The sequence below is a fragment of the Sturnira hondurensis genome, unplaced genomic scaffold, assembly GCF_014824575.4.
Source record: "Sturnira hondurensis isolate 20B ecotype Veracruz unplaced genomic scaffold, ASM1482457v3 Scaffold0014854, whole genome shotgun sequence".
Taxonomy (NCBI): domain Eukaryota; kingdom Metazoa; phylum Chordata; class Mammalia; order Chiroptera; family Phyllostomidae; genus Sturnira; species Sturnira hondurensis.
Window position 1 is genome coordinate 10,227,994 of NW_028087485.1, and position 21,800 is coordinate 10,249,793.

A 21,800-nucleotide genomic window follows, 5' to 3' on the forward strand; every position below is an offset into this window, starting at 1 on the left:
CCGGCAGGGGCCAGTTCCCTGCAGGGGATGCACAAGAAGCAACCATACATTGATGTTTCCTTCCTCTCTCCTTCCCTTCCCCTCTAAAGATAAATAAATATTTTTTAAAATGTTCTAGTTTTTTCAGGTAAATGTATATATCCAGGAACAAGGAAGTAAAAAGTTTAAAGAAAAAAACCTAAGCAGATGGCCCACGCAATATAATCATAGTATCTACCTAACTGACTTGCTTCCAGCAGAATCTTACTCCCCCACCCTAACCAATCTCATGCCCCTAAAGTATAACTATTGAAGCAAGAAAATACCTATGCTCAGCAATCACTCTATGAAGACTGAATTATTCCCTGCCACACCCTAAATCAAGGAGGCACACTAGTAACTAAATGATACATCTCAAAGGAAATGAGTGAGCATGTTGTCTTGTTCTAACTGTTTTTAACGTTACCTCTTAAAACCTGCTCAAATATTTCCATCCCTTGCACGTTTTCAGGACTCCCTGGGCCCTAGATGCTATTCTAGAGGCTGCAGGCTGAGTCAGCACATTTTATTATTGCAGATGGTTCACTGGAAAAACTGAGGTTCTGCACAATCCCATAAAAATCAGGTGATGCCCGCAGTTTGTCTTTGCTAGTTTGGGAAAACATTCTCCCTCTCAGGTTACCAGCCCTCCACACTTCCCTGCGCAAGCGCACTGCACACACCTGCACACACACAAATGTTTCATTTCACCTCTTCTGGTTACCTGGTGCCCCAAAACCTCAAGGAGTGTACTGATGAAATGCACAGTGACTAAAAGTCAAGGTATGTTTCCAGTCTCTGTAAAAACAACCCAAAGAAAACCCTTGGTAAAGTGACCTAGAAAAGAAAGGCACCACAAAACCATGTAGATACTAAGCAAACACAGTCTTTTCTGTGCTCATCTCCTAGTCCACGTCCTAAATCTGATGCAAAGACATTCTAAACATTAGATAGAAACCGACCATTAGCTTTTAAATCCCCAAACGGCAGCCAGCTGTACTTTTGGTCTCTGACACGTGTCGCACAGCCTGTTTCTTTTTCCAGATATCTAATCTGAGATAGAATTTACTCTTTCCCATCAAACTTCCCCAAGGATGACACAGTCAATAACCAATAGTGAGTGCTTCACTCCATATGAAAGTAGCAAGTAAAAATGCCTACAGTTTTCTAAAGATTTTATTTATTTATTTATTTCTAGAGAGAGAAGAGGGAGGGAGAAAGAGAGGGAGAAAGAAACATCAGTGTGAGAGAGGAACATCAATCAGGTGCCTCTAGTACATGCCCCCAGTGGGGACAAATTCGGAACCCAGGCATGTGCCCTGGTGGGGACTCAACCAGGGACCTTGTGCTTTGCAGACCCATGCCCAACCAAATGAGCCACACCAGCCAGAGCAAAAATAGCTATATCATCTAAAAGAAAAATAAAAACCACTAAAAGAAATGAAGCAAATATAAAATACCCTTCAAAAAAACTCATGTTTTGGACTTCCGCCAAGATGGAGGCATAGGTGGAAACACTGTGCCTTCTCCCACAGCCAAGTTTGAATACAACAAAGGTTTGGAGAACAAAGACACACCCAAAGACCAGAAAGTTGAATTATACGGAAGTCCGACAACTATGAACCGTTCAATGGGGACGGTAAGAGGGACGGAGCCGGCAGTGGAGCAGGGTCAGGCAGGACAGATCCCCCGACCTAGGCGCGAAGGTAGCCCGGAACCAGTCGGGGTGTGGGGCAGACCGACCACAGTCGCACATTCGCGCACAGTGAGACAGATCGCACAGGCCCCAGGGGGCGAACCCAGTGGTGGAGGGCTGATGGCGGTGGCACACTCGCGTGCAGTGGAACAAAACGCATGGGCCCGGTGACAGTGGTGGCTTCGGCACCAGTGGGGGCCATGGCGGCAGGCGGCAGACGGGAAGCCATAGTTCCTCATTGACCCCACCCCCACATACAACATCACAACCCAGCAACTGAGTTGCCCTGCTCTAGTGAACACCTTAGGGCTCCGATCCTGCTACGGAACAGGCACGAACAGCCCGAAAGATGGTGCAAGAAGAACTCAAAGTCCCAGAGCCAATAACTCTAAGCGACCGAGAAATTGCCAGCCTCTCAGAAGCACAATTCAAGACACTATTTATCAGGATGCTCACAGAACTGGTAGATTATAGTCACAAATTAGAGGAACATAGTCACAAATTAGAGGAACATATGAAGGCTAAACTAATTGAAATGAAGGGAGATGCACAGGAAACCAATAGTGATGGAAAGGAAACTGGGACTCAAATCAATGGAATGGACCAGAAGGAAGAACAAAACATCCCACCAGAAAGGAATGAAGAAATGAGAATTCAAAAAAATGAGGAGAGGCTTAGGAACCTCCAGGACATCTTTAAACGTTCCAACATCCGGATTATAGGGGTACCAGAAGGGGGAAAGAAACAGCCACGAGTGGAAAACGTATTTGAACAAATAATAAAGGAGAACTTCCCCAGTCTGGCAAAGGAAATAGACTTCCAGGAAATCCAGGAAGCTCAGAGAGTGCCAAAGAAGTTGGACCCAAGAAGGAACACACCAAGGCACATCATAATTACATTAGCCAAGACCAAAATGAAGGAGAGAATCCTAGAAGCAGCAAGGGATAAGGGGACAGTCACCTACAAAGGAGTACCCATCAGACTGTCAGCGGATTTCTCAAAAGAGACCTTACAGGCAAGAAGGGGCTGGAAAGAAGTATTCCAAGTCATGAAATCCAAGGACCTACAGCCAAAATTGCTTTATCCGGCAAAACTTTCATTTAGAATGGAAGGACAGATAAAGTGCTTCTCAGATAAGGTCAAGTTCAAGGAGTTCATCATCACCAAGCCCTTGTTATATGAAATGCTAAAGGGACTTATATAAGAAAAAGAAGATGAAAAATGTTAACAGTGAAAGGACAGCAAACACACAGTTATTAACAACCACACTTAAAACAAAAGCAAACCAAGAGGACAGCTAGATCAGGAGTGGAACCATAGAAATGAAGAACACATGGAGGGTTAGAAACAGGGGGGTGGGAGGAGAAGGGGGGAGAAGGCACAGAAAATAGCATAGATGGTAGGTAGAAAATAGATAGGGGGGAGGGTGAGAATACTGGGGGAAATATAGAATCTAAAGAACTTGAGGGACGTGGTTATAAACTAAGGGGGGGGAGAATGGTGGGGGAGGGAGTGTGCGGGTGGAGGGGAGTATGAAGGAGGGGAATAGAACAACTGTAATGGTATAATCAATAAAATATACTTAAAAAATAAAAAAAATAAAAAGAGCAAAAAAAAGTGAAAAAAAAACCCTCATGTTTTTAAAAAACACTTTCCTATTTGAAAAGCCTTTTGTTACCTAATAAATGTGGTTAGCAAGGTTGTAGGAAATAAGATCAATATACAAAAATCAATTATATTTTTATATACTAGCAATGAACAATCTAAAAATGAAATGAATAATTCCATTTATAATAGCATCCAAAAGAAATTTATTTCTAAGTATTTTGTTTAACAAAAAAACTGTAAATACACTGAACACTAAAAAAATCACTGTTGAAGTAAATTAAAGAAGACCTAAATAAATGGAAAGACATCCCATATTCATGAATGAAAGATTCTATATTGTTAACACTGCAATGCTCCCCACATTGATTTACAGATTCAATGCAATCTCTATCAAAATTTCAAATGCCTTTTAAAAAAAAGATTTTATTTATTTATCCTTAGAGAGAGATAGGAATCGAGGAGGAAAGGGAGAGAAACATCAATGTATGGTTGCCTCTCATGTGCTCCCTACTGGGGACCTTGCCCCAGGCCAGGCACATGCCCTGACTGTGATTCGAACCAGTGACCCTTTGGTTGGCAGGCCCACACTCTTTTTTTGTAGAAACAGACAAGAAGAGCCATGAAAAATTCATATGTAAATACAAGGGACCCTGACAACCAAAACTAGCACTAAAAGGAACAAAAGAGGAGAATTCATACTTTCCAATTCAAAACTTACTACAAAGCTACAAGAACCAAAACAATGTAGTAACTGGCATAAGAAAGACCTGTAGATCAGGAGATCAGAATTTACAGTCCAGAAACAAACCTTCACATTTATGGTCAACTGACTATGACAAGGTGCTAAGACAATTCAATGAGGAAAATATAGTCTTTTCAACAAATGACGCCGAACAATTTGATGTCCACGTGCAAAAAAAGGAAGATGGACCCCTACCTCACACCATATGTAAAAATTAGCTCAAAATGGATTAAAGCCTGGATGTAAGAGCTAAAACTATTAAAATCTTAGAAGAAAACTTAAGCATAAATCTTTGTGACCTTGGGTTAGGAAACAGTTTCTTAGATATGGCAATAAAATCAAAGCAACAACAGGAAAAAAAGAAATAAACCAAACTTCATCAAAATTTAAAACTTTTCTGCTTCAAAGATTACTACCAAGAAAGTAAAAAGACAACTAATAGAACAGGAAAAAATAATGCAATTCATGTATTTGATAAGGGACTAGTATCCAGAATGCACAAAGAACTCTTATAATTCAATAATAATAATAAGACAAGTAGCACAATTTTAAAAATGGGCAAGGATCTAAACAGGGTTTTCTCAAAAGATATACAAATAGCCAATAGTACATGAAGAGATGCTTAACATTGTGACTCATTAGGGAAATGTAAATCAAAACCACAGTGAGATACAACTTCACACCTACTAGGGCAGCTATAATTAAAAAGAAAAAAGAAGCTCTGACTGGTGTGGTTCAGTGGATTGAGTGCTAGCCTGCGAATCAAGGGGTTGCCGGTTTGATTCCCAGTCTTGGGTACATGCTGGATTGCAGGCTAGTCCCTGGTTGCAGGGGGCGGCAGGCAAGAGACAACCACACACTGATGTTTCTCTCCCTCTCTTCCTCCCTTCCTGTCTCTCTAAAAATAAATAAATAAATCTTTAAAAAAAAGAATAGTAACAAAAGTTGAGGAAGATATGGAGAAACTGGAACCATCTTGTTGGTGGGAATGTAAAATGGTTCAGCCACTTTGGAAAAGAATTTGGCAGTTTCTCAAAGAGTTAAAAAATAGAGTTATCATATGACCCAGCAATTCTACTCCTTGGTATATACCCAAGAGAACTGAAAACACATTCCACACAAAAATATGTGCACCAATATTATTTATAGTATTATGTATAATGACCAAACAGTAGAAACAGCCTAAATGTCCGTCAACCAATGAGTGAATAAACAAAATGTGGTACACCATAAAACGAAGTATCATTTGACCATACAAAGAAATGAAATACTAATCCATGCTACAACATGAATGAACCTAAAACACATTACATTAAAGAACCCAGACACAAAAAGGCAACAGTGTGTATGATTTCACTTACATGAAATGCCCTAAATAGGCAAACCCATAGAGAGAGAAAGTAAATCAATGTATTCGAGGCACCATGCAGATTGGGGAATGGAGAGTGATACAGGGTTTCTTTTTGGAGCAATAAAAGTGTTCTGGGCCCTGGCTGGTGTAGCTCAGTGGATTGAGCACGAGCCTGTGAACCAAAGGATTGTGGTTCAATTCCCAGTCAGGGCACATGCCTGGGTTGCACGCCAGTTCCCAGCAGGGGACGCATGAGAGGCAATCATACACTGATATTTCTCTCCCTCGCTCCTTCCCTTCCCCTCTAAAGATAAATAAATAAAGTATTTTTTTTTAAAAACAGTTGTTTCCGTAATAAAATGTTCCTAAGGAGAAATGAAATAATATGTGTTCCCTAAATATGAGTAAAGGTTAGTTTCCCCAGGATCAAGACTCATAATGTTCTCAGCAGATTTGCATTTTTTCCAGGGATGTTATTGTAGAAAGTTAACAAAGTGATTTTTGCAAAGATTGGCTATGATTGCCCTATCCTAACACATCAACTATTTTCACTTTACATTTTTCCCTATCTCTAATTCATGCAAAATAATCAGTATAGAGAATAAGTAGCATAGACAGTAGGTAGAAAATAGACAGGGGGAGGGCAAGAATAGTGTGGGAAATGTAGAAGCTAAAGAACTTGTGACACATGGACATGAACTAAAGTGGGGGAATGGTGGGGAAGGGGTGTGCAGGGTGGAGGGGAATGTGAAGGGGGGGAAATGGGACAACTGTAATGGCATAATCAATAAAATATATTTTAAAAAAAGAAAAATAATCTGTATAATTGTCCCATATTGCTACATGGCCTTCAAAATCACCATTAAATGGTTGTAGTTACTTGACATCTGTAATTTTCTTAACTCTTCCCTCTCAATGCCCCTCCTTCAAGTGTTAGATGTTTCTTCCCAATTTCTCACTGTATAAATACTGCAATATACAAGCAACATGAAAACCCAACACAGCTCTTTTCTTCCTTTAATTATATCCCTGAATTAAGAAATTCAGGGGAAAAAATTAGTAAACCAAAAGACATTTGTATAGCTCCTAGTTGCCTTCCAAAAGTATTGCAAATCTACACTGCTATATGCAACAAAAAATGTGCTCTATTAGACATGACCATTTTTTATGCTTCTGATGTAATCAATGTTAAAAGATTTTTTTTTTTAAAGATTTTATTTATTTATCTTTACAGGGGAAGGGAAGGAGAGAGGGAGAGAAACATCAATGTATGGTTGCCTTTCGTGCGTCCCCTGCTGGGAGTTGGCCTGCAGGGAACTGGCCTGCAACCCAGGCATGTGCCCTGACTGGGAATCGAACCGCAATCCTCTGATTCGCAGGCCCGCGCTCAATCCACTGAGCTACACCAGCCAGGGCTCAATGTTAAAAGATTTTATCAGGATAATGTGAGATCTTCCTTTAGTCTTCAACTTTGGTTGTCATTCAAGGGCATGAGGTTGCTCTATTTCTCTTAAACTTTGTTGTCATTTTCAGTCACTTACAGTTAAGAAGAATGAAGAATTTTTTATAACTCAGCATTCTTACTCTAAGATGGGTAGAACGTATAGTTGATTGTTCTGTTTTCCATAAAAATCTGTATGATTATGGCCATCTTGTCAAGTAACAGCAGCTGCTAGAGAAGTAACAGAGCCTAGATTTCGATCACAATAAAAGAAAAAACCTACACTCGTTCGTCACCTTCCAGATTTCAAGTCTGTAACAGCCACGAGCACATGCAGCCCGAGTCTCTCTGGACGAGCGATCGAAAGAAAGACCAAGGACAATGAAGAGCCTACAGAATTATCATGAGAGAAGTGACAGCTACCTGAGCACTGGGCACCAGGTACTATTAGAAGCATTTTTACATCCATTATCACATTAACTCAAACAATATTCTGTAAGTTAGAAAATATCCCATTTTACTATGGAAAAAAACCGAGGCTTGCAGAGCATAAGTTACTTGTCCAAAGTAGACCCAGAAAAGGCACATTTTGCTTAATCTTTGCATTAGGAGGTGGTCTCCTCCACGCAAGACGTGAATTCAAAAAGAAAAAGACCCCCACCTGGGTCTGACAGCAAGGGGGCTATAAAGCGGGAAGAAAGGAGGGCCTCACTATCATTACCGCAGCATTTGTGACCAAGGACTGCACTTACGCAAACAGGGGGACGATTAGCTCTCCCATTATCTCCATCAGCCAACCCCTAAGCCAGCCTAATAAACGTATCATCTACAGAGGGCTTGTGATTAGTCCCTTAGCCTTGCCTTCCAAAGCCTGCCGCCCCTATAATGCCTCTAAACAGCCATTCTGGAGTTGCTGGTGTATGTGATGATTGAAAAAGAATGCTTCTACTATTTCTCTTTTTCTGTGTTGGTAGGACTGGGGGTTCTTGTTTGCCCATTGTGAGAAAAAGAACATGAAAAGACAATACTAAATTAAACTGTATTCAGGCCTAGTGGTCCATTTCCATGTATTTAGTTTATCAAATATTCCTCATATGCCAAGCAAATCTTACAGAAATTGAAGTTTACTACCAATAGAAGATATGTATTTTTGAAAGACAAATACCATATGATCTCACCTATAAGAGGAATCTAATGAACAAAATAAACTAGCAAGCAAAATAGAACCAGAGGCATGGAAACAAGGAACAGACTGACAAAGGGGAGGGGAGGGGAGAGGAGAGGAGGATAAGGGGAGGAAGGAGAAGGGACTAGGCAAGGAATATGTATGAATGACCCATGGACATGGATGGCAGAGTGGGGAATGACTATGGGAGTAGGGGCGGGGGGTGGGCTGGGTGGAGGTGGGCAAAAGGGGAAAATACTGGGACAACTATAACAGAATAACAATAAAATATTTAATTAGAAAAAAATATGTATTTAAAGGGCCCTGCAGAAATATGCTACTTTACATGTAACTCAACATCTAGAATCCAGAGGTTTGTTCTTAAAAGTTCAAGTAGTTCAACAGCAAATAAAACCATGACATATTATGTCCGCTCAGTCTATTTGTGGGTTTTCCTGGTTAATAATATTTCAAATTGTATTTAGATTTGCTAATACTAATTAAAATTAACCAGTCCCTCATAGTAGTTTTGAATGTTTCAGAATCTAAATAACTTTGACGCCCTGTATGGAAGGGAGCAGGTGGCATGTAATCCCCATAAAAACCAAGAGAAAAAGCAGAACAAGGTACTTTCCTGTCCCGTCCAGATCTTACTGAGTCAGAGCTGGTACGCAACTATGGCGCCTCCGGACCCAGGAGGCCATGCTCGGCTTCTGCGATCCTATTAACACAAATAACTTCCGCAAGTCAGACAGGACTCTCTGAAAGAATTTAGGTTACATTACCAAAAAACCTGGAAAAACGGCACACAGATGCATGAATGAGATACACGCTGCAAGTGTTTTGATGAATTTTTCAAAGGCAATTTCAGACTTCCATGCAAAAAATAAATTACAAGAGCCAAAGATCCTATACCCCATAGTCCCAAATCCAATCTTCATTACTCACAGAAGAAACAACCAAAAATAAAAAAACGATTCAAGGATACCCAAACCACATTAACTCAAAAGAAATATCCGACATTTAGCTACCTAAGGTTTCAAGAAATCTAAATATTTCCCAACATACCCTTCTAGTCTGATCTTGGCAGAGTAAAAAACTCAATTAACGTTAAGCCAAAATAAAACGCGCTCACACATTCAGACTTAGTTTCTCCATAACAAAATGCCTGTCGAAGATGTCCTAAATCCAGGACATCAAAAATACTGACATCAAAAACCACAAGATAACCGATGGCAAACCCGAATATTTGTATTTTCAATGGCACAGATCATTTCAGTGAGGCAGGCACCTTCAACTTAGGGCCAGAAGGCCTGCTTGTTGGAGTGGAATGGACTCTGGTTTAGAGTAATCAGGGACACGCCTTCCAGTGCTGTGGATGCTCACAGCTGGGCGAATGGCCCTAAGCAAGTCACTTAACATTCTCTCCTTCCTAGAGGTTTCTTTACTTATTTAAGAGGTTGACTAAGACCTCTGTTTCCTGAGCTCACCTAATCATCAGAATTACTTCAGGGTAACTGTTAACAATCTGGATTACAAGCCCTCTTCCCCAGAAGGTCCCTGAGGAGGCCTAGGACCTTATACTTAGTATGTGATCCAAGTGAGGTGGCCGGTCCCACCCTGTTTTCCTGGGCAAGCATCACTGGGGTCTCTGCCTGGGCTGTGCAGTTGCAATGGATCCAAGTTTGAAATATGGCAACTTGAAAAGATATTACCAACTGACTAAAGTCAATCAAAAACATCCAGAAAATTGCCCTGGCCAGTGTGGCTCAGTTGGTGGGGGCACCATCCAGTACTCCAAACAGTCACAGGTTCAATCCCCAGTCAGGGCACATACCTAAATCGCGGGTTCAATCCCAGATCCAGTCGGGGCATGTACTGGAGGCAACCAATGGATGTTTTTCTTTCTCTTTCTCTTTCCCTTTCTCGTTCTCTTTTTCTCTCTCTCCCCATACCCCCCCCCAATCAATAAACGTATCCTCCAGCAAGGACTGGGGGGCGGAGGGATCCAGAAAATCACCACATCTATGAAAATGGTAGCAGCACCAAAACACACCCAAACGAGAGGAAGCTAAACCAGTTCCAGCGTGTGGAACAGGATTTGTGGCTGCGTGTGCAAAGGCTGATGTTGAGGTGCCCAAAGACAACAAGAGGCACTGCTTATCGATGTGTCCTCAGATAGAGGGCTTTGTGGTGCTACCCGTTCCTTGGCTGCCAGACGGACAAAAAGTGAGGTGGCCATCCTCAGAGCAGCCTGGAAAGAAGTTTCAGATTGTTGGAACTGGTGATAAAATTAGGCGTATATTTCATAGGGCTCATTCTGACCAATTTCCGGTGACATTCAAAGAAGTGGGAAGAAAACCCCCTACTTCTGTAGATGCATCAGTCACTGCCCTGGAATTATTAAATTCTGGATATGAATTTGACGAAGGATCTATCATCTTTAATTGATTCAGGTCTCTCATCTCCTAAAACAGAAGAAAAGCCCACCTCTTCCCTCAATGCCATTCATTTCGACTGCTGAGAGCATGAGTACCTGGGATGACAGTGACACTGACGTGCCGCAGAGACACCAGGAACGCAGTCTGGCCAGCACCGTCTACCGTTCTGTGGAGGAATCCACTATGAGTGAGCAAAGTGCGCAGGTGACAGCCACGGACAACGGGCGCCAGAATGCATCTGACACAATCAGCAAATCGACTTTGATTCTGAACCACACCCTCCCAGTTGTCTTCACAAAGAGTTGACTGAAACATCTCCCGCACTGAAGGTTTGGATTGACAACAATCAAGTTTCATCCTCAGACAAGACAAAAAGAAGGAATATTCAACCAGCTGATTTTGTTTTTGGTTTACTGCTGTCCTGTTCAGAAGAGAGTCTTGGTCAGTTGTTTAAACTACTAAGGACAGCAAGGTATTTGTCAATTACCTTACAATAAACAACTTACAGTAAGAAAAAGAAAGTGATCCAAGTAATTCTTATCATCTGGTAAATTTAGCAAACACTGGACTAGGTGATCCTCAAGCTGCCTCTCCTTTCAGATTTGATTCTATATCATCTGGCTATTTCATAAACACGTTCTAAAAAATATGCACCATTACAATCATTAACATGTGTTATTGGACAATTAATAAACAGACAAGATCATAGCAACAAATACACCCATCCTCCAACACCATCCACACCTTTAAACAACCTCCGAGATAGTAGGGCAAGAGGAACACTTCATTTGGTGGGAAAAAAGTTTTTAATATTAAACTCTCAGAATATTAATATGGGAAGACTTGTGTTATGGGAAGAGAGAATTATATACCTAATATTTTAAGTGAAAAGTATACACTGAGTACCTCCCTTACAGAACAGCTTCATCTGGCTCTCTCCTCTAGCTGCCCAAGATGCGGAAGGAAAGAAGGCTAAGGGGAAGAAGGTAGCGCCAGCCCGTGCTGTAGTGAAGAAGCAGGAGGCCAAGAAGGTGGTGAACCCCCTGTTTGAGAAAAGGGCCAAGAATTTTGGCATGGGACAGGACATCCAGCCCAAAAGGGACCTCGCCTGCTTTGTCAAATGACCCTGCTATACTCAGCCACAGCAGCTAAGGGCTATTCTCTATAAATGTCTGAAGGTGCCTCCTGCCTGGTTCCCCCAGGCCTCGGACTGCCAAATGGCTGCACAGCTGGCCCACATGGACCGGCCAGAGACAAAGCAAGAGAAGGAGCAGAGATTGCTGGTCTAGGCCGAGAAAAAGGCTGCCGGCAAAGAGCATGTCCCCACCAAGAAGCCACCTGTCTTTCAAGCAGGGGTTGAAGGGGTCACCACCTGGTGGAGAACAAGAAGGCCCAGCTGGGGGTGACTGCGCACAGTGTGGATCCCATCGAGCCGGTTGTCTTCCTGCCCGCACAGGAAAACGGGGTTCCCTACTGCATCACCCAGGGGAAGGCCAGGCTGGGGCGTCTAGTCCACACGGAGACCTGCACCACCGTCTCCTTCACGCAGGTTAACTCGGAAGACAAAGGGGCTCTGGCTAGGCTGGTGGAAGCTCTCTGGACCGATTACAATGGCAGATATGATGAGATCCCCTGCCAATGAGGAGGCAACATCCTGGGTCCAAAGTTGGTGGCTCACACTGCTGAGCTGGAAAAGGCCAAGGCTAAGGAACTGGCCACCAAGCTGGGCTGAGTGTACACTGCTGAGTTTTCTGTACAAAAAAGTAATAAAAATGCTCCTTCAGCCAGGAAAAACAAACCACAACAATATTATCTGGTGATTCTACCTGTTCCTAGCTAAAAGAAAGCTAGAAAACAGTCTGGCTAAGTCCCTAGCATTGGAATGCAACTGTTACAAAGCTAAAAAGCAAACAACACAAAACAAAAGAACAATGGCTGGTTACTACTGCTTCAGATTCAACCTTGTAGACAAACAGGTGGCTGAGGTCCCCAATCTTTTGTTGGGAAGGTCTTATCAGATGAATGAAAGCCTCTAGAAGGCTTTCTGCACACAAAGGCAGCAGCCTTTACTCCAGCCTTTTCTTTCGCTGCACTATTTTTGCTATAGACCATTTTTCTAAAGTCCTCATAATCTTCCAGTAGGATTTACTTTTATTCTCTTATTTACATTTATAAGTAACAAAGGAAAAAGAGAAAGCCTGACTGCATGGAGCGCAAAGGGGCAAAGCTGCGAAGGATGCTCACCAGTGACCAATTACCATATAAGTGGCTCCAAAAAAAATCCAGATTAAAACACAAAACTCAGTTTGAGTCACCCTTGCAACACAAACTTTAGAAACTAAGGGTAAAACATGACAACACACTTTAGCTGTTGGGAAAACAGTGCAGAGTAAGCCACTAAAGCAGCACGCACTAGGACCACTAGGTTAGTATAAACCGTGTTCAAACTGCATCTCGATGTTTGGACATGGAAACACTGGAAATATAATTCATTAGGTTGAGGATCACTCAGGCCAAAAAGTGATTTGCTTTAATGGCAACAGTGGGGACACCAACTGTTATATACGACATCCCAGAAGCACTGAGTTGAAAGTCATACCTATGCTAATATATGTTTATGGGTCTGTTGCCCAACAAGCTCTGAGGCAATGTTTTGACCAAAACTCACACTCAATTAAAATAGAAATGTAAAATTAGGGCCCAGGGGGCCAGCGTAACAATGTGTTCGAGAGCACAAGGTTGGCGTCACACAGACCTGAATTAAAATCCCAAATCAACAAATCACTATGTGACCTTGAGCAAGTCATTTAACCTAAGCCTTGATTTCCTCACTTGTAAAATGGAGATAATGCTTCACTCAGCTCTTATGAAATTAAGCAAGGTGATTTCATGTAAAGTATTCAGCTTTGTGCCTGGCACAGAGCTAAGTAAACAATAATAACGAGCTAACTGTAAAATTAGCATGATTACTGTCTTCCAACCTCAAGTAAAACCAGGAGTTGCCTGGCAGCCAGACAAAAGTTCTCACCACCAGAAAAAAAGACATTCACATACACTTACATAAAGGCAGTTTTTCATTTCTTTACCCATTACAGGAACTTTACCCCTCCTTAATACAACAATACCCAGGAAAGGCTTCGGTGCAGGCCTTCTCAGTTAGGAAGGGTGATGTTCAATGAGATCTGGATTTGAGGGGTTAACAGTTGGTACTGTTAGGAGAAAGAGGGAAAGAGAGCAATAAAAAGCCTTCACACCAGCCCACACACCACTGTTCACTAGAGAAAAACAAGAGTTGACTGTTCACATTGTTTCATAATTGAGTGAGAAAATGAAGGAGAAAACAATCAGGTGAAATATTTTAACTCACGCAGAAGAAAAAACTAACAGTTATTAGTAAGGTTAAAGTGGCCAAACTCATCAAAACAAGTTCAAGAAGAGGAAGGAGAAAAGCCAGTTATTCTCATAGTTTAAGTAACACCCCACACTCTATTCTTCTAAGAACGGGGCTCAAATTCCCCATTTGCCCACCCTTTCAAATATGCCACTAGCTCGAATGTGCCTTTAACTTGTACTATCTTCCTAACCAAGTACATTACTCTGGTCAAAGACAAAAACAAAATCCTGTGCATTATTTTTTTTAAATTCATGAGAAAATTTCCTAATTCAATTATTTAAGGGAGACAGTCCAAAAAACACTTGAAGAGGTAATTTTTGGGGGAGAAAGTTCCTCCTGAAAATAAATCGGTCATAGAAAAACTATTTAAGGATAACCAGAAACAAAATGCAAAAATGCCGATTCTGAAATTTTGAGTTAGGCGCAGGATTAATGGGTTGTGAGGCACAGGACAAAATTCTCAAAGGAAAAAGTGAACGAAAGGCTTCTGCAGGGAGCGCACACATTGCCATCGATCCAGCAGTAGACGTACAAAAACTCTGAACAATAAAAAATAGAGAATAAATCATCCGTATCAATATGGGGAAATTTAGCAACAGAAAGACAATAAAGTATTCCACAGGCATTTCCAAGCATTTAAAGATATTGTTCTGTATTACAGATATTACTGAAAAAACAAAGAACAGACTGCTTAGAAGGTCTAATTAATGACTTAGCAGTGAAAGAATAATGACAGGTCAAAAGAAGCTGTCGCCTAGAGATAATGGACATTTTCTTTTTACTGTTTAAGAACCCAAAAGAGGCCCTGGTGGAGCAGCTCAGTTAGTCAAGAGTGTCTCCTGGATATACCAAGGTTGCAAGTTCAATGCCTGGTTAGGGCACATACAACAATCAGCCAATGAATGCATAAATAATTGGAACAACCAATGATGTCTCCCTCTCTCTCTCCCTCCCACTCTCTCTCTCTCTCTCTCTTTCCCTTCCTCTCTCTCTCAAATCAATCAATAATTGTTTTTTGAAAAGAACCCAGAAGAATCACCTTCTGCTTTTAAATGCAAATCGCCAATCTCAGAAGCACATTCTACTCTACTTCTTTATCTGAAAATGACTGCAATGTGAATTTGTTCCAGGCAGGAAGGCGAAATTAGGACAACCACACACTGTGAGTATGTTGAGACACCGCATCCAGTGCTCTGTCACCCTCACACACGGTCTTGAACCACTATCTCTGTGATCAAAATTCCTTCTGAAGAATGAAAAGACCTGAGGACTATCAGGTCTTTAAACTTTATATAAACAAATAACACAAGCTATTTACTGCAAACTTTTTTTAAGGCAGAATTTCAGTAATAACAGTAGGAGTTGCTACTTAGCTGTACATTACATGGTAAAACAAACAAAAAATATACCCCGATGCAAAAAAGGTGAGCACCTCAGACTCTGCCATTCTCTTCCTTGTTAAAATTCCCTGGAACAGCGAATGCTGACGTGGAGGCGAACTGCAATTTCATGTTCCAGGGGATCAAGGTTAAAAAGAACACTTTTACACCAGGAAAACTTTAGGAATAAATAAACCATAATAGAGGGATCCGCCCCACTGTTAAAGGTTCAAGTGTTCTGCCAAAACCACACTTGGTTTGGGAAATTTTATTTGTTGGTGGGTAAATACAAACAAATAGTGAAGAACTTTAAACAAGATATAGCCTCATAAAGGGTTAATTTACCTCTAGTCTTTTCAAGTCATGTATTAATAAAGAACTGGAGTGTTTAAAAAAAAAAACCAAAAACCTCTTTTCTAGCTAAGACAAGTCACATCCAAGCGAGTAAATTTTTTTTGGCCATACTTTGGAAGACCTCAGTCTTCCTCCATAGGTCACCTGACAACCAGGAACAGAAGCTATTCAAAATGCACTCCTAGTCTCTGAAACGTCAGTGAATGTTTAAGGAGGAGGAAAGGGATTGTATTGGGTTTGGCAAAGCTATTTAAATGTTTTCCAAATGCCTTCGATTAGTACATGTCAACCAAATGGCATAGCATGGCATTAGCTGCCCCCTCCTTTCATACACCCACTCACAACCCGGGCAATGCATGCAGCAGAGCACTCCAGACCAAAGGGCTAGGAAAGTATCGTGCAGAGAAAATAGGAAGCCTGCATTTTTGATACGGGGGGGAAAAGCAAGTGATGGCAGTCTTGTGCTTTTAAAGAACCTACAAGCGCTTTCTCGTTCAACCCATCCCCAAATCCAAGCCACCCTTTCAACTTTGCAATTAAAAGAGAGGAGAAATTCCGGTCAACTAGCCTTGGGGGGCTGAGGAGTCAAGCAGGGAAGATAGAGAGAAAGAGCAAGCCAATGAAGGATACCAAAATTTCCCACCTTTCTTAAATTCTTCCAGCATAGCGTCCAACTTGGTGTCATTGAAAACAAAGTGTAAGGGGTGGTTATAAAATTTAGTGATGGTTTTCAAGGGAGTACAGTCATCTGGATCCACGAATGCCAAGTCTTTGACAAACAGGAGGTCCACGATGTTGGAGCGCTCCCCCTCGAACACTGGAATGCGAGTGTAACCGCTCTCCATGATCTCCGACATTGTGTTGAAGTCCAGAATGGCTTCGCCGGTGATCATGAAGCAGTCCCGGAGGGGAGTCATCACGTCCTCCACCGTCTTGGTGCGGAGCTCCAGCGCCCCTTGGATAATGTTCAGCTCCTCCTTAACGAGGTCGTTGTACGGGTCTGTGACCCGGAGCATCTCCAGCAGTTTTTCCCTGTTATAGACTGTCCCTATCTCCTGGCCCAGGACGCAGTCCAGCAGCTTGCTGACTGGGTAAGAAGCGGGGAAGGTCATCATCATGAAAAACTTGGTGAGGAAGATGGTGTTGGCCCCTACCGCCAGGCCGTGCCGGGAGCAGATGGCCTGGGGCACGATCTCCCCGAAGATGACGATGCCGATGGTGGAGACCACCACGGCCACAAGGCCTGAGCCGGCGATGTCGTCTAGCAGGATGGTGAGCGTGGTGTTGACCAGCACGTTACCCAGCAGCAACGAACACAGCAGGTAGTTGCCCTGCCTGCGCACGGGCTCGATGCGCTTGGCATAATTCTTCTCCTTCTCGGTGCCGCAGTTCTGCACGATGCGCAGCTCCATCGGGTCCAGGGCCATGAGCCCCAGGTTGAGGCCGCTAAACATGCCCGACAGGCACAAGAGCAGCGAAATAAAGATCACCTGCAGCCAAAAGGGCAGCAGGAACTTCTTCTCCTCGCCCACGATCATTTTGGTGTCCTCGCCGTCGTGGTAAATCCAGGTGGTCTCAGCCCATGGGGCCGGCGGGAGCCCGGCCACCCCGGAGCCACCCTTGCCCCCGACAGTGCCACCCCCGGACCCCGGGCCGCCGGCGCCCAGGGCTGGCGTGGACAGCGATGTGCACAGGTAATAGGACTTGCTCTTCTCCATCTTGCGCAGCGGTTTGATCTCAATCTCAATGATGCCCGATGTACGGCGGTTGAGAATGATATGGGGCAAGATGATGATATCTGATGTGCGCATACCGCAGAGCTGGGGGCCGCTGTCCGGCTCTGGTGGCACGGGGCCCCCCAGCCCGCGTTCTCCGGGGCTGTGACGCCGCCGCTCGTGCTCAGTGAAGGCGATGCGGGTCCACGTCTCGTTGTTGATGTTCTGCCCGTACACCCGCAGCTTGACCCGAGTCCGCTCGCTCACCCGCAGCGCCCCCCCTTCCATAAACGACACGTCGTTCGTGTCCTCCAGCCGCAACCCGATGATCACCGTCTCCTCACTCTCGCCCGCCGCGGCGCAGCGTCCCGCGCCGCAGCAGCAGCTCAGCAGTAGCAGCGGGAGCAGCCTTTTCGCCGCCGCCTGCAGGACCCCCCGGCCGCGGGCGCTGAGGCTGCGGTGCGCCGCCATCTTCCAAGTGGGCAGTGCGGCAGATGCCTGCCCGCCCGCCATCTTTACTTTGGGTTCACAAGCGCCACAGCCAATCATAGGGTGGCTGCTCCAGCTGCGGCTTCATCCTTCCCAGCCGGCGGCGCAAGTGCAAGCACCGGCCCCGGAGCGAGATTGCAATGGAGCGTCCGCACCCAGTGCTCAGCAGTCCGCCTCCCTGACTGACACTGACGCGTCCTGGACCAGCTAAGGAACCTGAAGGTTCGCGGTTGGGGGGAGAGGGAGGGGAAAGGACCAGCCGCTACCGCGAGAGGCAGGCGTACCAGCCAGTCAAGAGCGGGCGGCCGCCCTCCCAGCCGGGGGGCTGGAATGGGGGCGTGGCCGTGAACGGAGCCACGGGCCAATGGTAAGGTAAGTGGGTGGGGATATGAGGGCTACGATCCTCCTCCATGCCAAGTTTCCAACTGAAAGGCGCGTGACTCTTGTGTATGTGCGAGGGAAGGAGGTGTGGCCAGTGGGAGTCCGAGAGCCAGTCACAGAGGAGAGCTGTACGAAAGGGGCGGGGCTCCCCGTCTGGTGGCCAATGAAAAGGGGCGGTCCGCGGGGTCACGGTTCCCCGAAGAGCCTGATAGTGGAACCCAACACTTTGTTTGGCAAGATTGGACTATCGTTTTGTAAGTGCGAGGCTGCCGGTTTCTCGCTGCACCGCGTTTACAGCTCCCTAGTGCTTGGTGCGGGTAAAGAGGGGCTGAGCCTTCCTGTCCCAGAAGCCCGAGAAGCGCACTGGGCACGGCTTAAGATGCACATTAGCCTAAAATGAAGCCGGGACACTGACCGCACCCCCCTTCGTAGTCTCGGCCACAGCACTGCACTGACCCGCTCTCCTAGCATCCTGCTTCTCCCTAAGGGACACGCGCGCTTTGCAGCTTGCGGTTAGGTGCCGCCACCTGCTGGCTGCCTGGGCACTCTGCAACACTTTCCAGGTGTTCCCCAAGCCCCGAAGGGTGTGTGGAATTTGGGGTTAGAGTTAAGCAATTTCCCCATCTTCCAAATTATAAGAATCTACTCATATTCTTGCTGGAAGTGTACATCCCATGGACCCCATTTCATGCTTACTGAAAAGGTAGGAACCAGGAGTCTAACAGGAGTCTATTAGAGTCTATTTCTAACAGGCTCCCAGGCAACTTTGGGAAATGGGAGGGGAGGGGAGATTCTAAGCAGACACAGGAAGGCTCATTCTTTTTTTCTTTTTTTTTTTAAGATTTTATTTTTTAATTTATTTTTAGAGATAGGGGAAGGTAGGGAGAAAGAGAGGGAGAGGAACCGCGATGTGTGAGAGAATCATTGATCGGGTTGCCTCTCGAACGACCCGCAACCCGGATAGCCCTGAACCGGCTTGGCCCTTCAACCCAGGCACATGCCGCCTCCTGCAATGGTGCCGGCGACCTTTTGGTCCGTGGAACGACCCCACTGAGTGACACCAGTCAGGGCCTTTCCCCACGCCCCCTCCCAGAACAGTTGTATTACAATTTTGTTATTGTTTAATATTAGTTTCCAAATTTTCTTTAATATTAGTTTTTAGCAAAAATTAAAAAAACAAGTATGTGCATTCACATGCACACGCTTATGCACACTTAAGAATCCTCATCTAGAGTGCTTTCGTTGTAACTTCATATTCTACTCAATATGACGGCCTCATTCTCTTTTCAAGTTTTCTTACTATGGTAAACACACTTAACATGATATTAACCATCTTCACAATTTTAAGTGTGCAATATATTATTGTTGACTATGGGTCCAATGTCATACATCAGATCTCTAAAGCTTATTCATCCTAATTCCCATTTCCCCCTCCCCCACCTTCTGGTGGTCACCATCCAGTCTTTGATTTTATGAATTGGACTATTTCAGATAATGCATATAAGTAGAATATGCAGTACTGGCTTTTTTGTGTGTCTGGCTTCTTTTAACATAATGCTCTCAAAGTCTATCCATGTGTGGCATATTGTAGAATTTCATGAGGCTCATTCTTAACCACACTGACCAAACCCTACTAGATTCAGCCAAGTAGAAAAAAAAAATCCTGAAGTCCTAGCTGGGCAGAATTCCCAAGCCCGCTGCTGTCTGAAGGAGATAAGGTAGCAGAATAACTGACAAATTGATCTTTATCTTGAAACTTTAACATCCAAAAATAATTGCTTCCTGGTTTTTTTGGGGGGGCAGTGTTTTTTTTTTAAATTCTGCAAGCCCATTTTCTTCCCTTTTTGGAACCCAGTCAAATTCTTCTGATTAATTTCTGGTAGGAATGATCGCAGTGGCTTCCTAACTGGTCTCACCTCTAGTTCTACACTGTCCCCTTCCTTTCTCAACCCAGAAGCCAGCGGTCTTTTAAATCAGATGCTCTCAATCCCTGTTTGACATTCTCCTCTGGACTCCCATCTCATCACAGTAAAAGCCACAGTACCTACGTTACTGGACAAGGCTCTGAGGGGTCTGCTGCCTCCTTTGACTTCTCCGACATCCTCATCTGCTGCTCCAGCCAGATCCTCCTGCTTCTCATTCTCTCCAGGATGCTCCCCTGGGAGCCCGGGCGCCTGCTGTGGTTTCCTGTGCCTGCGACTCTTCCCTCAGATGTGAGCACAGCCCCCTAGTTCATCTCCTTCAGGACTGACTACTCAAGGGCCACCTTCTTCGAGCTTGTAAACAAGTACTCCCTGTACTCCATCTCTGCTTTATTTCCCATAATTTAGTTTATTGTCTGTCTCTTTCCACTAGAACTTGAGCTTCCTGAGGGGGAGGATTTTGTCTTTTGTTCATTGCCATATTATCAGGGCCTAGGACAATGGTAGATGTCCACAACAGTACTTGTAGAATGTTTAAGAAATGAAAGAATTTTTATTCCGATTATTTCAAATAATGTTCCCAAGTCTAGCTTCCAGGTTTTTGGTTTCTGGTACTGCTTCCCCACCCCCAATTCATAAACTGCTATACTGAAAAATAAGTTCAGATGAAAAATACGGATTCACAGACTTGGCAGGCATCTCTCAAAATAGCATTATTGAGGTTAGGAGAAAAAAAGTCAAGCTTTTTAGGAGTATCTGACAAAGGTTAAGGATAGATAAGGTCCTTCTAAGTCAGCTGATTGAAAATGAAACTGTTTTAACTTCATCAAGAGTATGAGTATGTGTTTAAGGGAGCTAAGAGGGAAGATCATTAAAAGCTCTCAAATGCTGAATGCACACTTTTGGAATAAGAGTGTGGAGAACAGGGTGGGGGAGAGCTTGTCAAACCTACAGACACTTCCTGTGCATTTCAGAAAGCCCTAGAATAGTCAGGAAAGAGTGGCATTCAGCAGTTTAGAAGCAAGCTAGAAATTCAGGACTTCGTAGCAAAAATGTCAGAAAGGACATTTTACAATGCAATTTATGATGATATAAAATAAACCAAGTTCAAATTCATACAAGGCATTGCTGAATGATGTTTATACAGGGTAGGGGTCGTTTTTGTCGCAGAACACTCTATGTAAGTAATTTTTCCTTAGCAAAAGGGACCCTCCTTTGAGTGTGGAGGCTTTTCAGCCGAAGAAGTTGCGTCTCGTTTAGTGTGTGCCTGCTTGTGCAGGCTTCTCATGGCCTCCGGGGGCTCCCGATCTGTCCATCTGGGTGAATGGAAGACAAAGACAGCATTTGCTTCTAGGGATCATTTTTTAAATCTAAAAGAAAAAAAATACAACAAAAACCTGACTTCTGAGCATATTTTACTTCCAAAAGTCCTACAAAAGGCCCAAGATTGCTAAATGGATCCTAATGCTAGGTAGGTTATGATGTTGACCAAAAGCAAGTCCTGTAGGTAAAGCCAAAACCTCCTAGCAAACACCTCCCCTGACATTCTCTCTAATTCTCTCCCCCCTGACTCCCTGTTACCAGAACCCTTCACCAGATACTAAGGGAAAAGTGACCGTTCCATTTCCTCACCTGCAAGGAATAGGTTTCCTCGTCCACGGGTTCAGGGATCTGGGAAGGACCTGTATCCAGACCGGAAAGTCT

At 43.9% G+C, this 21,800-nt stretch overlaps 1 protein-coding gene and 1 pseudogene across 3 annotated transcripts in view; one reads left to right on the forward strand and one right to left on the reverse strand.

The window, feature by feature from the left end:
* CNNM2 (cyclin and CBS domain divalent metal cation transport mediator 2) overlaps positions 1-18,150 on the reverse strand; it is a 139,276-nt gene extending 121,126 nt beyond the window's left edge. The window contains exon 1 of one of the 3 annotated variants that reach the window (XR_005069106.1): positions 16,233-18,150. Coding sequence is in view for 2 of the 3 variants with exons in the window: in XM_037064024.1 (XP_036919919.1) it covers positions 16,233-17,853 (1,621 nt within the window). In the remaining variant the exon portion in view is untranslated. The remainder of the gene's footprint in view (positions 1-16,232) is intronic. The other 2 variants (XM_037064024.1, XM_037064026.1) reach the window with 2 other exon arrangements.
* Positions 10,040-11,586, forward strand: LOC118999376 (ATP synthase subunit gamma, mitochondrial-like; annotated as a pseudogene).
* Positions 18,151-21,800: the final 3,650 nt, after the last annotated feature.